Here is a 16,310-nt window from a genome sequence, read left to right on the forward strand (position 1 = left end):
AAACATACAAATAGTCAGTTGACAGAGACACTGAACTGAATTAATTTGCACACAATATATTCATTCATATTATACATAAATTCATAAGAAGAAGAAAAAAAAAAAAAAAACAAATCAATAGGATTCCTCCATGAAATAGAACATGCACAGTAAAACACTGAGATAAGGTGTTTACAGTACCTGCTGCCAGCCTCGCGGTGGTGCTGCTCCTGTTCTCTGCCGACATGCTCTGCTGACTCTCTGCACTCTGCTGCCTTAATTGCTGAATCAGTTTGAGGGAGAGGGAACGCCCTGTTCCTTCATAACTGCAGAGATGAAGGAAAACGGTGGTCAGAAGGACGGATAGAGATGAAGTGGTTAAAATGATTTATTCATCCACAAAATATTAACTCTCTTGATTAAAGACCAAAGGTTTACTGGCTGCGGTTCCACAAGTGTGAATATTTTCTGCTTTTCCTAGTCTCCTATTACTACATTGAATATCTTTGACTTTTAAATTACTAGTTTATAAAACAAGCAATTTGAATTTGTAAACTTGGGCTTAGGAAAACTGATGTACAAAAATGTCCTTGCATCAGTCAGACAAAAGCACTGTGTATTTGCTTATACAAATGTCATCCACACCCTCATACTGACCCATTGATGGTGGAGGCCATGAAAACCAGGTAAGGCCCCAGCAAGTCTTTCACTAAAGGAAGAGGGATGGCTGCAGCCTCATCAATGACCAGCAGTTCAGCCTGGCCCAGCTTCACTGCATCGCCTGGGTGGATGTACTGTTGGTCACAGGAACAGAAAGGCCAAATGCGTACTTCACATTACTACTGTAAATAACAACAGACGGAGAGGAGCGCTCTGGTCTTGTTTACCTGAATCGTCTGCCGATGCTCTTTGAAGATGTTCACCCGCACCACGGCTTTGTTAAACTCTGGATTCAAAGACTGGATGATTTCATAGTCCAGATGCTCCTAAAAGAAGACAAAAGAAGACATGAAGTTGCAGGTGCTCATCATATGGAATTATGCTATGACTGATGCAGAAGAGATGCTCACTACCACCTACCTGATACTGCAGAGCATCAAACCCTTTGAAGATGAACTCAAACATGGTGTGGAGGTTGTCCGGGCTCGGTGACGTTACAAGAGGGGGGGAAAAAAAAAAAAAAAAAAAAACAGTCTGGCAACTGAAGGCAATGTAGTAGACAGAACTCATATTTCTATAACTATAAAACTAATCTGTACCCAAAAGCCACAGCTCCAGCCACAGCCAGCCCCATTGCTGCAGACTTCCCTCGACCACGGGCAGCAGTCAGAGCCACGGTGCTCCTCAGAGTCTTCTCTGAGATTGCTTCAATGAACTTCAGCACTGCCTTAGCCTGTAGGACGTTGCAAGCATTGAAGATGACAACTGAACTCCAAACTGCTGGTTACTTCAACTGCAAAGCTCTATGACTTTTATTGGGTGCATTCATCAAATGTGGCAAATGTGAAGAGTGGCTCTCTAGCACGAGGTCCTGACCTGGTCCATGGTCCTGCAGCAATCTACCAACACACCCACAGGCTGAGTGTCCTGGAGGGACTCCTTCACATCCTTCAGCTCCTGTTCTCGTGGAGACAAACTGTCCTCCTGGAGGGGATGAGACAACTTGTCAGGAACCAGGAAGCCAATAACCAACAAGAAACTAATTTTATTTATACTGTATGTTACACATTTCAAAAATCACAAAGGAGGCAGAAAAGACAAACTGAGTAAAAAACAAACAAACAAAAAAAAACATGAAACTTTCAAACCAGAATGAAAACATGGCAAAGATGTTTTCAGATGCTACTTAAAAATGTGCACTGGCTTGACTTCAAGAGGCTGATCCAAAGTCAGTGGGATGAGCAACAAGTTTGTTTCCTAGAACAAGTAACAGCTTGCATGATAAGAATTGTTTGGTTTTTTAATCACTCCTAAAAAAACAGAGAGCCAGAGGAGAGAAGCTACAGCTGATGTATGGTGTGAGCTACATGTTGTACAAACAAACCGTGAATTCTGCTTTTTGCTTTCACTGTTGTGGCTCAACGTTGTGCATAGACTAGAAATGCAAGCAATTAGTTTCCTGAACAATAATAATGTTTTTAATGAATAGTTACAAAATTTTTCTGCCAGTCACTATTCTCCACAGCTCAAGGTTCACCAAAAGTGCAAAACCCAGAGAGCTGTCATTTCAAATTATATAAAGCAGGGAAATGCTGAAAAATATCCCACAGGAGAAGCTGGAACCAGTAAATGTTTTCAATTAACTGTTTCTACTGTAGTACAGGTACCTGAGTCTTTGGAGGAACTGGCTTGATGTTTGTCATGTGGCTGGAGATTGGCAGAATGTTGAGCTGGTCATCAATGACAACACAGTTTTTGCAGGATGCAAGAGACAGAATGAACCTAGAAATAGCAGAACAAAATGAAAAATACAGTTAAATTAACATTAACACTGACCAAACATTTGCTCCAAAATCCAGAGCAGCATGTACCTCTCGTTGAACCGTCCCACCACATCCTGATGGGCCTCAGTTCTGTATCGAGCGTGTACATCCTGGAGGAAAACAAAACACAGCTATAAGTGATCTGACCAGCAAACCAGTCTGGACAGGTGTGGAGATAAAATGGATAGCGGGGCTTACCATAGTCATTGTATACAGCTGCTTGAGAGAGTTCATTGTTCTCAGCAGTATGACCACTATCCCACCTCCTTCTACAGTTTCTATAGTTCTCGCCAACAGGTTGGGAGTGACAGCTTCAAAATCCTGTGTGACAAGTGAAACAACAGAAACAGAAATAAAGCTTGAAAACACCTCATTTACTAACTTTATATAAACCTACAGTAGTGGGCTTCAATCTTTTTTCAGCTGCGACCCTTCTTCTCAGGCTGCAATGAGCTGTAAGTCAGTCAACCAAAAAACTTCTGACCAAAAGCAAGACTTAAAGTTGTTTTTTTATTTTATTTTTAAAAACACCTTTTGTTAATAATCTCACAAGTCCTTATATTTATCCCAAAACCCTCTGGGAATTCTGGATACAACATTGGGAACCACTGGTCTGTACTAGTCAGCCAAACCATGCACACTGTCCTGACAGCTCTCCTTTATATTTGCACAGTCAATACTGTTTAACATGGAGCAGAGACCCACCTGTAACACGCACATGCCGTAGGTATTTCCCAGGATCTTGTGGGTCTCATTGTAGTAACAGTATCGGATGTTTGTTGCAGCGATGAATAGTTCAAACGGGTCATCCTGGTTCAGATTCAATGTCCCTGTTTTAATCTTCTTCTGTAGGTGTCTCATGCGCTTCTTTCGATTGCTGTTAAAGGCAACGATTTTACAAACCAAAACCCCATTTTCTTTTTTTCTGGTACAACAAATGACAAACATCTAATTCCAGGTGATGAGTTTAAGCTCACCTGCTGAATCCCAAGTCTTTTTTGTAGCACCAGAGTACAGAGGGTCGTGCTCTGACAGCAGCTTTAGACAGCATGTGATGCAGGATGACAACCTGGATCAGAGACAGATGGTACTGGTTTAATGCTCAGCGCAAAAAAAAAACAAACAAAAAAAAACAAAAACAAAAACAAAAAAAAAACGTGAGAGACAGCTATATTGACAAAAAATACATTTTATAACATGTCTACTTATACTCCTAAAATATATAAAGAGGAACATGCATTACCTGATCCCTTCCACGATCTCCCACCACCACAAACATGGTGCGATGCTGCAGAGCCACTCCATTCTCTATCTGGACCCGAATCCGGTTGTCTATCTTCTTGCGGACTGTTGCCATCGTCTTCCTGCTACCGGGACAAACCAGGTGAATCTATATTGCAGGTACATTAAAACACAACAGCAAATAACACAGTGAAACAAAAACAGCGCAATTCCACCCACAAAGTGCTGTCGACTGAGTTAGGCAGAAAGACTGGCTAGAGCCAATTTGCGACCCAAACAAATGACAGCATTACATCTAAAACCTGCTACAAAGCGACGAAGAAGGGCAGCAAATTAAAGCGCCGTTTAAAACACTTTACCTTGTTACAGATAAATTGGTGTTGTTTAATCTAAAAAAAATCCGCCAAGTCCGAAACTCAATTTACACGCCAGCCATCACGCTCTTCATACACTCACGTGGAGACAGGACTTTCTGGAGGACCCCGACTGTGACGTCAACATTGCGCGACGGTCTACACGGAGAGCGACAGGGACCGGCTGCAGAGAGTCGTGCTTTAAGTTATGTCTCCCAGATGGAACCTCTCTACAACCGAAGCTGTAAACATTAGATCCCGAGACCCAGGAGTATGCAGAGGTACCCGTCGTCTTTGGATGTTGTCTAATTGACGTTATCTCTTGTGTGCGTGGCTACGGAGGTAGAGCGGTCGTCCCCTATCCAGACGCCCGGCGGTTTGATTCCCGTTCCTCCCAGTCCACATGTCCCAGTGTTCTTCGGCAAGATACGGAACCCCGAATTGCTCCCGATGGCCAGGTCAGCACCATGAGGGACAGGGCCACCATCTGTGTGTGTGTGTGTGTGAGAGACATACTTGGCCAATAAAAGTGATTAAATTAAAATGCTGTGATCTGGCCTGTAGTATTGCTTGACATTTTGTTGTAACCATCAAGCTGTGTGACAACTATTGACAATCTAGTTTAAAAAAAGTAAACCAAACAAACCTACAACTAAACAAAAATTCCCAAAGCTGTGTGACATTTTGCATTGAGAAACATTCCTCAAATGTAGAACAAAAAAACCCCAAGGCTGAAACATGGGTATGCAACGACTTTATTGAAACTCTTGAAGCAACATCAATTTACAAACAAGGAAATGGGAGCTCAATGAACAAAAACATGGATTTTTTTTTTTTTTTTAAAAACCAAAATGACAAAAGAGAACGGGAATGAACTCCCCTGGACAGAATCAGCAGTGGCTGGTGCGTTTTTATACAAAAAATAACTTATGAAAACTTTCAAGTTTACAGGAATATTGAAACAAGCCATGTGTAGATCGATGGCTGGATTTACAGCTTAGCTTGCGTTTTAGACTTTTGTGATTCCAAATATCAAAGCAGGCAATACTTTGATTGAAGAGACAGGAAAAATACCACTGATGAAGAACAAAGGAAGAGAGAACTTTAAGTGGGCTGGGGCAAATGCATTTTTGAATTTTCAGTGTGGTGCAAGTTAAACAGTCACAGTCATTATGAAAGGCCTTTTCAGGATCGCAGTGCCTGAGTGCTGCCTCTTGACACTCCTCTGGGTCCCTGACCAGTTCCACGCTTGTAGTTCTGTTGGTAACCATCCTTAGCAATAAAGAAAACACATATTTCAGAAACTACTCCAAATGCCAAACATTACAAAGGCAGTAAATGTATCTTTCATACCCTCTGGTAATTGCCATTTGAGTAGTCGCGAGGTGTACTGAACTGCGTCTGTCCATAACCAGAGTTTGGCGTATTGGCGAAAGGAGGACGATAACCATCATAGCCACCTAGAAATAAGAAGATTTCCAACTCACAGTGCCTCTACTGAGATTAACAGTAAAATAAGATCACACTTAAAATCATTTTAGACATGCACCTCAATGTTACATAACGTGCCTGAGTCACAGGATTAGTCAATAAATAAGAACATTTTAGTGAATTCACTGAAGCCGGGGTGAGCGTTCCTTTCACTTTCAACGGGCAATTAGTGGCCATTCAGACTGAATGCACTGAAATGCAACTGCTTGTGGTGTTTTAATGCAAGGGGCTGGGATGTTGGGAGTTTGCAGGGGGAGTGTCATGTAGGCATATACGATATGGCCATGCTGTGACAAGTCAGTGCAAGTGGCCATATTCATGTTTCCAGCTCACAGGTTTCCATTGTGTTTTGGTTAGCCATGCTGCTAATGTACTCTATGTTAGCACCAGTTTCTGCCACCAGTGTGTCAGCATGGATAGATTCAATAAATAAAAAAACAAACACATTTAACATTCAATAACTAACAAAAATGCATGGCATGTTATGGGGCGTTTTAACTGTGGCCTAGATTTGAAAGTAACTATCAGGTAATGCTCATGATAACCCTGGTAACATGGTAAACAAGAGTCTTCCTCCCATAGACATCCACATTTTGGTCGGCCCACATTACTGGATCATGTCACTGTGCAGTGAAAATTACAAATCCAGCAACATTACATGTCTGAAAAGAGCTCAAATGACTTGTGGCTATATGTTGTGAGCTTACTTCTGAATCCATTTGATGAGCCTCTGTAGCCATTGATCATGCCCCTGGCATTGCGGGGTCCACCACGAGACATGCCTCTGCTGTTATATAAGGATTGAGTTTGCCTGCCAAAGCCGGGACCCTGCTGGGAAGGCTGCTGATGGCCTCCTGACTGGTCTTGGGAATGGAAGGCACCAACTACTAAAGAAACATGGGTTTGGGTGCCGCAAAACATATACCAATCAATCTACAGTCACAGTCTATCATCCAGCATTAAATAGAAAGAGTTTAATCTCAGGAAGACAAATCTGGCACAATCACATTGGTAAGTAATGGGGAAAAATATTTAACTGAAAATCTGCCCACCAGACTGCAGTTGTTCTGACTGCATCTCTGTCTGCTCCACAGTATGCTGTGTCTGGCTGCTGAAAGCCTGGTTGTAGCCGTTCTGGTATTGGCTGGTTCAAAGCCTCTGTCTCATTAGCTGGTGGGACTGGGGCATTGAGGTTGAACACCTGAGGGGTGAACAAGGACTACATTGTGGTGAAGCCAAACCCAGAGCAAAGGCTTATGCTTAGGAGTAAAGTCCATTACTCACCAGTTCCTGTATATAGCTACATGACTACAAAGCCATACAACTGCAATATGATGAGAGGGCACTTAAGGATTCCACAAGCAAGTCCTAATGGAAGTCATTAATGCATTTGTATTTTGATTCCAATGGTGGTGATGCAAGTGCTGCAAAAGGCAGACAGGCCAAATACTGTAGTCTTTGACTAAACTTAATTAAATGGTTGTAATATACATATATGCTAACACAATGAACCGTTCACCAATTTTACATGAGAAAAAAACAAAAACAAACGGAGTCTTACTGTTTGCATTGATTGGAATGGTGCCGCATTGACATTGATGCCACTGCTGTGAGGAGATTTGGAAACAGGCTGGAAAACCTGTGTCTGAGAGGCCGGGGACAGAGCTGTAGAGTGGGGAGGCTGCTCTGACGTTAACGACATTGAGGTCTGTTGAAGAAAGACAATACAAGTTGTATTAACACAATTTTACAAGTTTTGGTGGTTGGTTTTCATGAGATGCTACTTATGACGATAGTGATTTGATGGTTGTCAGAATTAGTAGTGAAAAAACAGTTCAACATTTTAAAGTAAAAACTACAGGAAACCAAAGAGTAAAAGCATTATCATACGTCATGACCCCCCCACCCTCAACTTTCACCAATAAAAAGATTAGAGATTCCAACACGGTTCTTGCCATTAGCACTTGCCTGGGGCAAGTAAACTACATTTGGATAAGTGGAATGCATCATGCAGTTGCCCGATTAGCTAAGTGAAAAACAGTCTTATCAGTTTTTCTGTGTTGACAACAACTACTGTTGTTATCCATATACTAGCTGTCCATGCTTTTGGTTGACCAGAGGCTGTGTTTGACTTACTGACCTTGCTTGTGAGACTTTGTTTCCCTAACAAAATAAAGTATTACGTGATAGTTTAAGGATCTCCTCAAATGGGTATAAAATCCAGGCCATTGTGCGTTCATGCGAGCTTGCCTGACATCCACTGGTGCCCCTATCATATTGGCAAAATGTTATATTGCCTTGTTTGTTATGTGTATTTTCAATAAAGCTTATGTTAAAAAAAAAAACACATCTGGCTTTGATTCTGAAACAATTAAACTATTTGGAGTTATGAGAGGTGCCAAGCTAATCTAGAGGTACCCAAGATTAAATGGCTGGAAATGAGCAAAATGAGCATACCATGGGCACTTTAACCTTATGCACGTAATGAGTGATCATTTGTTTTTTTTTTCTCTTAAAATGTTTGATATTTAATGTTTCTCTTGAAATGCAACGCCTAAATTCCAAGTAACACAGGCGCCTGAAATATCGGTTTCATTCAAAAAGAATGAACGTGAAAAGAATACTTATTCAAAAGGTAGAACATGGTTTACCTGGATGGGGTCGATAGATTCTGTTGGAGGTCGAGGATCTGGTGTGTGCGAGGTCTGATACAGCGGGGGCGGTGTTGGGGAGACGATAGGGATCTGTAAATGGGGACAGTAAACCTTGATCACGTTCTCTAAAGTTTCTTACTGGTGTCTACCCTATCGGTATCATCTTCTCCTGTTTGACTGCTTACTTGTGTAGGCTCAGGTTGGACAGGAACAGTGTTGGGCTGTGACAGTCGGGACTCGGGGTGAACTGAGAAGATTCAAGTACTGCACTTTAGTCTTCAAGAATTCTCAGTGCAGCTTTTCAGTTGGAATATTTGCACATCATAAAACATCAGAACTGGACTTCTCTTAAAACCTACCTGGAGGACACACCATCTGTGGTAGGTCCATGCTCTGAGCAGGTTTCATGGGCTGTGCTGATACAATGGCTGGGTCAATGGGCTGTCCATCAAACTCCAGCATGGAGTCCTGCAAACAGATTAAAAGATTAGTATCATAGTAAAATATCTGGAGTACAAAGAGCCACTCCTAGCACTAACTCCTCACCTGCATGAAGTTGTATGTTCCCTGCATTTGTGCCATTAAGTCCTGCACAACCTGCTTCCTGACCAAGGGGTCGGTAGGTGGCACAGGAGATAAGTTCATGGGGTGGGTCTCCAAGGCAACAGGGGGTGCTACAGGCTGCATGGGCTGCTGCATGACACCGACTGCCTGAGAGTGGAGACAGAAAGAACAGATGAATGAGAAATGTACAGGAGGAGGGATAACTGAAAACTGGTTTAGTGCTTATTAGATGCAACCTGATTACATCCAGTTCCTGTTGTGTAAATTGTAAACACCACATATAATAAGCCAACATGCAATGTGAGTAATCCAGTATATTTACATTAGTTTTGTGAGTTCAACAGAGAGTGTAAACTCTTAATTATGTATGTGAGTAACAAACCAACCAGTCAGAGGCAACATCAAAAACCTGACCTACTCATTATCACCAGGGCCTCACAGTCCTCACTGGACATACGACCAGTACATGAAACTGCTACTATTCTCAACTCCCTTATGAAACTTCATGTTTCATTTTTTCACATCTTTCAATTACAGTTTAGTCTTCTATGACAAAGTACAACAGAAAAACAAAAACTGTACCGTGAGCCCAAAAACTGGATAAACATCAGACAAATACTTGTCCTGTCACTGTTAAATGGGGCAAAAACAAACGAAAAATTGAATTACTGCTTCATGGCTGTATGCCTCCAACTCAAATTCACAGGAATGGGACAGAAGTGAGGTCATTGACCTTGACCTTTGACCACCAAAACCTAATCAGTTCATCTTCTAGTCCAAACGAACCCTTGAGCCAAATTTGAAGAAATTCCCTCAAAGCGTTCCTGACATATCACATTCACAAGAATGGACCATACAGAGAAACAAAAGGACAACCTAAAAACCTAATGTCTCTGGCCGCAGCTGCCGCCGCTAGGGGGGCATAAGATATTAAAAACAATATGATGAATTGACAAATCTAACCTGAATGTCACATAACCAGTTTAAACATGAAATAAAGAAAATGTAGCTGCCACGTGATAGCGGTAGCACCCCAGCAATACACTGCACACCTGTGTAAATTTTAACAGCTTGTTTAATGAAACAAGGCCATTCTGTAGTTGCATTTACAGAAGCCAGTTTTTCCACATACTGTTAACTAAAGAATGACATTTTACCTTCACGTTGCAAATCATTTGAATAACACCCTGCACTCATTTGCAAATTCTGCTTTCTAAAGCTGCATTATGTCAATGATCAAGTCATGCAAACAACACTTGAATTTCTTACATACAACCTCAATTCTTTAAGATGTTCTTAGGGTACACTTCCACTGAACACTTGCCAGCTAAAAACAGATGCTTCAAAATCATCTTAAAAATGAGGCCACTGGAAGCTAAAATGCTTTTAGGGTGCAATAAAAGTACAAACGAGAAAAAAATACAAAAAATAAATCTGCAAATCATAAGAGGGAATGTAAACTTCAGCCCCAGAAAAACAAAAACATTGCTGCAGTATACCTCTGTTTCCGTGGCCCACTCATCCCCCTGCTCCTTCTCACTGCCGCTGTATGTGCTGTCTGAAATGAACTGTCTATTTACAAACTGAAAGGAGAAAAAGCAAACATCAGCACAATGCTAAAAAAATAAGACAAAAAAAATTAAAAAGGCCCCAAGAGGAACAATCTCACCTCTGTTGTTTCCACCGCAATGGGCTCTGTGAACTCCTCAATTATTTCAGTTTCTGTAAAAAGACAAACAGTTCAGAGACAGCAGTGCTGATCTTATTAGAGGATTACAGAACAGTTTTATAAATGACAAAGTTTAGTTTAGTCCACCCTCAGACAATGGTCAAGACCTGGATCAACAGTCTGCTCTTCTACTTCTGACAATTCAGCTGCTACAGCTGGCTCTTCCTCCTCTTCCTCCACACACACTCCGTTTTGGTGAGATGAGACCCGGTCGAAGTACCCACTCAGCAGAATATGGTCCAGAGTGTCTTTCAGTGCTTTGTCTAGCAAAGGAATAAAAGCCAGCGTTTCATTGGAAAGCCATAAAAGCAGATATTCAATGATCATATTATCCACTAGGTCACAACTATCAAATATTTTGTGAGCTTTAAATCTTTGGAAGGATCTATTAAAGGTGCTCTATATGTTGTTTTACAGGCAGTAACAATTAAAGGAAAAGCCTAAACAAATGACTGGTTTCTTCCAGGATGACTACAGGGCATGAGGGGGGTCACTGAATGCAGAGTATGAAAACAATGTGAATCATATGCTCTGGACTTCAGTCACCAGATCTCAACCCAGCTGAGCACCTATGATTCTAGACCGACATCATCAAACCACCACGAGGGAATGTCTTTTGGACCAATGGTGTTTGTCCCTTCAAGCAGAGAGTCCAGAGACTTGTAGAATCAATGCTCTGGCAGCCACCCAACACCTTACAAAGACACTATGCTGGTTTTTCCTTTTTGTCACCTCTCTGTAGATTTCACATCACATAAGATCTTTGTATTTTTCTATAGCAGTCAAAATTTAAAAACTACACAGTGACAAACTTAAAATTCCATTAAAACAAACCTCTTTAGACAATACTGAACATAAAATTTGCATTTAGAATGTAAAATGTACACAAAAGTCTCTTTTAAAAAAGCTGGTTGACAAAATGTGTTCTAGGGCCTTATATGCCAACGTGCTGCGATGCAACCAACATGGGATAAGCTAAAAACTAAGGTAGCGTCAAAATCAAGTCCTAATTCAACCTTATGGCGGTTAAAGTTTCTTGAACTAGTTACCGATTAGATTTACACCACTACAATAAACATGACTAGTAAATCGGCAGAAATGCCCTTAAGATAGCTCAGGCATTTCCCCTTTCTGGCTCTTTGGGCAAACCAGGTCAGTGTCATTTCCTTTACTGCCTTGTGCCTCAGGCCAAAATGTCTGTCACTCTCTGAATAAATATTGCCCTGTGTCACCAAGTGAAACCTCATTACTGAGGTAAAAGTGCTGGCTGATGTGTCACTACAGTGAAATGGGTCACCAGGATTCTAATGTTGCTCCAGAGGTCTGACCAGTACAATCATAGGCAACAGGGCTACTGGCACCTTGCCCTGCTGCTGAGTCAGGATAAGCCAGCAGCACTTAGCCGAATGTAGCAGTCAGTCCCAAGGCCAGAAAGCTGAGAATGCGGTATGCCAATATCACCAACCCCTGATTACTCATATCACTACACACAGGCTACATGAACAAAACAAAATGTACATGCCACATTAATACAAGTCTGGATTAAAGCCTCCAAAATCTTATGACAAGGCAATGTTCAGAGCTTTTGCAACCACCATCTACGTAATCTTGGGATTACTCAAAAAGTATGAGAAATTATTGACAGCTTTTTGATCAAAAGCTGTGTCACCAACAATCCAATAAAATGTCCTGCCAACAATGTTCACCACCTGCTGGACATCCACATAAAGCCTATTCATCTTCAGTGAATCCCTCTTATATTAACTCAGTTTTCCTATAAATTACAGTAAGGCTGCAGCAAAATTATTTTCAATATGGTTAATCTGATGGTTATTTTTTTCTATAAAATGTCAGTCAAGAAAATGTCCAAATTTTTCCAGAGCCCAAATTGTTTACAAATCTAAAAGTTTTGTCAGCACAACAATCCAAAGGACAAAGACAGAGGTTACTAACAAATCAACTAATTGTTTCAACTGTAGATTATATCTTGTGCTAAAAAGAATTAGCCAAAGCCACCATTAACCAAAAATACGGAACCCTAGTGCTCGAGCCTTTGAACTAATTTAAAACTGACTTACATGTCGTTCCAACTACAGCCTTGTCCTTCCCTTCCAGCAGGTCCCAGAGATGCACAGATGCTTCTTCATACTGGTCAGCCAACCTGTGAGCACAATAAGTTGTATGGATCACCTCAGTAAAAAAGAAGCTGTCATCTTTTGCATCTCAGATTGATCCAGATATTAAAGCTTTATACCAACCTGATGTTTTGATCACGGTCTGGCCCCACCAACTTGTAGAACTCATCAAAAGCTGCGAGATCTGCATCCGTCATCAGCGGTGAGCCACTAACTCCTTGTTTCAGGTCCTGTCGCACAGTGTCATCTCCCAGCCGGTCCAGGAGGAACTGCAGCTCCAGAACCGTCTTCAGTCGTCTCTGCTCAGCCTCTTCTCGCTGCAGCTGCTCCCGCCGTGCAGACTTCTTTACCACTTTCTGGATCTAATGATAATATACAGTATATGTGCCTCATGAAGAAAACCTACTGCGAGTTAGGACAGACACCACTCTGAGGGAACATTGAAAAAAAACAAAAAACAGAGTCCGCCTTACATCTTGTCCCAACGCAATGAACGTCTTTTGCAACTCTCTGGCGAACTCCAAGTTATTCATGACTTCCTGATATTTAGAAAGGGCGTCCTATGAAAAGAGAGAGAGAGAGAAAAAAAAAGACATTTCACACACTACTAAACTGTAATGTCTTTTAAGAACAACAGGATTATTTGTGCTTATGTTCAGAATGATAGAGGATTGAGTGTACCCACCAGCTGGTCCTGATTGAGTCGCTCGCCTTTTTTCTTCCTGACTTGATAATCATCCAGTCTGCTCTGTGGAAGGACATCCAAAATGTGGCAAACAGTTCTGAATTTTCACACATTAAGTAGAGTTGTAAATACTTTAGTTTATTTGGAGTACATTAGCTATAGACTGCCTCTGAGTGAGAGATTGTAGCGACATGTTATCAGACAGGATGCGAAACAAATGGATGTAAAAGTCCTCACCTTTTTCTTTTCCATGTTACGGACCTTCTTGTCAATGACACACAGCACTTGCTTCAAGACTTCTGACTGGCCACCGAGTGCAAAATTGCCCAGTAACCCTGGAGCGGATCCCATTTCCGGGCTGGCAGACTGCACTGTCCTATTTGCATTCATTGCTGAGGGCATCTAGAAATTAAAGTATGAAACATTAACTTTTGATGTCAATCGAGTGAACTTCATACATCTAAAATAAAAATTGGTAAACTGGATCAGAAGATACCCTGAATTGGGGTACTGTACTTGGAGAGACCAATACAGCCTTAAAAAAAATATATATCACAATTCCCCAGGGCCCACATTGGCATACTCAGATTGCTTATTCTTATCTAACAGTCCAAAACCTGAAGTTATCAGTTTACTGCCAGAGAAATTTAAGTGACTCAGCAAATAGTCACATTTGAGGAGCAGGAACTAGCTAAACCTAAATGATCAGTTTATAAAATTGTTAATTTAGTCTGATAAAAAAAAAAACAAACACCAGTTTTCAGCTCTACATGAAACATACATTTAGTTGATCAATCAAAATAAAAAGGCAACAACTTAAATAATTAAGTGATTGAGAGTAATTTTTCAAACAAAAATGCAAAACACTTGATGGTTCCAAGATAGAGACTTTATTGATCTTGATGGAAATGCAGATCTTACATGGGAAAACGTGTTGCTTTTGTTGATCTTTTCATTACATCGAGGAAGTTATCAGCAGGTTAATCGATGAGCATAAAAGTTAGTTGCACCCTAAAACAGGTTAAGAGATAAAGTAGATGTCATAGGAGTCAAGCATCAGACAGGTCAACTAAAGTGCAACATGAGTAAAATGTGACAAAACCGATGTTCATCGCTGAGATGGGATTTAACAACACAAGCCAAACCGTACAGCTAGATAGTATCAATGTTAACATGTATAACGTTATAATATACAGACACGAAGCTTTGTAACAAAATATCAGTTACACTATATACCGAAGTACCACAGCCATTTGTGGGCACACTGGAGAGAAGACATTTTGAACCCTTTATTTTTGCCTTATCAAAATCGCTTCTACTTGGGATACAAAGCATTTTCTTCCGTTACCGGTTGTGTGGCCCAGAGCTCATCCAGTACTGCAGTCAGCCAGCCTAGGTTACCGCTGAGGTTTGGCCCTGGCCGCACCGCCGCAAGCACACACCATTTAACCTACTATTTAAAGCTAGCATCTGCCTTCAAGCACTGCTAACGCTAGCTAACTTGCTTGTCTAGAAGCTACCGCAGGGCAGCGCGTGCTAGCCAACAGCTGGACAGCAGCCTCGTCACCTTGATAGCGCAACTCCCGGTTCACCCACCTTGATGTTATATATCCACAGGGGAGCTTGCTAGCGAAACTTACGAAACGATCAAATTGTTTTTACTGTTGTGTTGCTTTATTTTCGCTTTCTCTCTAGTGTGGGATCCGCCCCGCCGGCCTCACAGACAACTAAGACGGTTCGAACGACGGGAAAAGGCTTTATAAAGGCGAAGGTCCGTTTTTAGCAAGTAAAGATATGCCTGATTAAATTAAGTACAAAAACAATACTTAAATAATCAAAGAATTATTAACAAAAACATTCCACACAAAAACAAAATAGCTTTTTCAAATTCCAAATAAACGATTAATCTAGCCACAAATAAGCATCATAAGGTTTCTATTTATGATCAGGCAAGATAAGTCTACAGCCTCTTGGCAGAACATCTGCACAATCATTAGCTCTGATTAGGCTCTTCTATCTCTATTTCTGTTCCTTATAGAGTATTTTTCTGCAGCAGCTGCGCCATCCTGCTGTAAGTCTTGGCATGTGTTTGTTCACAGCTGTCTGACACAACTGGTCAGTCATGGCAGTACTCTTTTTAGTAGCACAAAATTCAAGAACAAACTTGAAGGCAAGTTCAGTAGTTCAAATATAGGCCTCTAATTTCAATTTACAAACACTAAACCCCCTTGTTGCCTTGGTCTCTCCTTTCTGGAGAAATGCACTGATGTATTCTAAATCAAGGTAATTTGAAATTATCAAAAAGTTGCATGAATTCCTATATCAGCAGGGGAAATAAGACACTGTAAGGCCATATCAGTGTATTTCTTCCATTAGTCAGAATTATAAATTACTGTATATATGAAGCATTTGTACTTCAGCAACACCACTAATAATTTAAATAAACAGGATAAAATAGTGTGGATGCTGAATCAGCATGTACACAATAAAATATATGTGTAGGTTTATATGTTGAATTACAGTTTAGAGGGCTTGTGTTCTGGAAAAAAGGACAGAGGGTTATAGGGTTTTGGCCCAGTTGTAGTCCTAAAATTATGACTCCTACATGTAGAGAGTTACCAAGTTATTAGGTCAATATTAGTAGAGAATTCTTTATAATGTTCAACAGCATGGTGATAGCTCCAAAACAAATTTAGAGAATTAACAATATACTGTATTTCCTAATGTACTGTCCACATTTAGAACATATCAAATACCAATCATCAGTTTTACAATCATAAAACCATGCACCTGCATCTCATACATCTCTTTGACTTCAAGGCTGACAACCTCTGCAGTGCAAAAAAACAAAAAAAAAAAAAAACAATTACAGTGTTACCCATACTAAGAATTAATTAAATAATTGGCCTATATGATATAATACACTGTGTTTGGAGGCACATAATGGAAAGTTTCAGATATGTAAGAACAAAACAGGTTCTAGAGGCCATGTCCA

At 40.8% G+C, this 16,310-nt stretch overlaps 2 protein-coding genes across 2 annotated transcripts in view; both read right to left on the minus strand.

Moving 5' to 3' along the window:
• nat10 (N-acetyltransferase 10) overlaps window positions 1-4,516 on the minus strand; it is a 12,075-nt gene extending 7,559 nt beyond the window's left edge. Inside the window, exons 1-13 of the mRNA XM_020624593.1 lie at window positions 4,161-4,516; window positions 3,706-3,852; window positions 3,440-3,531; window positions 3,168-3,339; window positions 2,661-2,783; window positions 2,511-2,572; window positions 2,307-2,421; window positions 1,516-1,623; window positions 1,225-1,372; window positions 1,060-1,139; window positions 867-965; window positions 637-773; window positions 181-305 (exon numbers count right to left, since the gene is read on the minus strand). Of these exons, the coding sequence (XP_020480249.1) occupies window positions 181-305; window positions 637-773; window positions 867-965; window positions 1,060-1,139; window positions 1,225-1,372; window positions 1,516-1,623; window positions 2,307-2,421; window positions 2,511-2,572; window positions 2,661-2,783; window positions 3,168-3,339; window positions 3,440-3,531; window positions 3,706-3,852; window positions 4,161-4,205 (1,453 nt within the window). The 5' untranslated portion in view covers window positions 4,206-4,516. The remainder of the gene's footprint in view (window positions 1-180; window positions 306-636; window positions 774-866; window positions 966-1,059; window positions 1,140-1,224; window positions 1,373-1,515; window positions 1,624-2,306; window positions 2,422-2,510; window positions 2,573-2,660; window positions 2,784-3,167; window positions 3,340-3,439; window positions 3,532-3,705; window positions 3,853-4,160) is intronic.
• Window positions 4,517-4,794: 278 nt separating this feature from the next.
• caprin1b (cell cycle associated protein 1b) lies at window positions 4,795-15,078 on the minus strand. Its single transcript, XM_020625226.1, is given in 19 exon segments — window positions 4,795-5,329; window positions 5,411-5,517; window positions 6,256-6,435; window positions 6,601-6,692; window positions 6,694-6,749; window positions 7,110-7,256; window positions 8,200-8,292; window positions 8,388-8,449; window positions 8,562-8,670; window positions 8,749-8,913; window positions 10,266-10,349; window positions 10,436-10,488; window positions 10,603-10,758; window positions 12,574-12,656; window positions 12,754-12,992; window positions 13,104-13,190; window positions 13,316-13,378; window positions 13,553-13,717; window positions 14,912-15,078. Coding segments are annotated over 18 exon segments (2,028 nt in total). The 5' UTR covers window positions 14,912-15,078; the 3' UTR covers window positions 4,795-5,242.
• Window positions 15,079-16,310: the final 1,232 nt, after the last annotated feature.

The sequence above is a fragment of the Monopterus albus genome, unplaced genomic scaffold (genome assembly GCF_001952655.1).
Source record: "Monopterus albus unplaced genomic scaffold, M_albus_1.0 scaffold7.1, whole genome shotgun sequence".
NCBI lineage: Eukaryota > Metazoa > Chordata > Actinopteri > Synbranchiformes > Synbranchidae > Monopterus > Monopterus albus.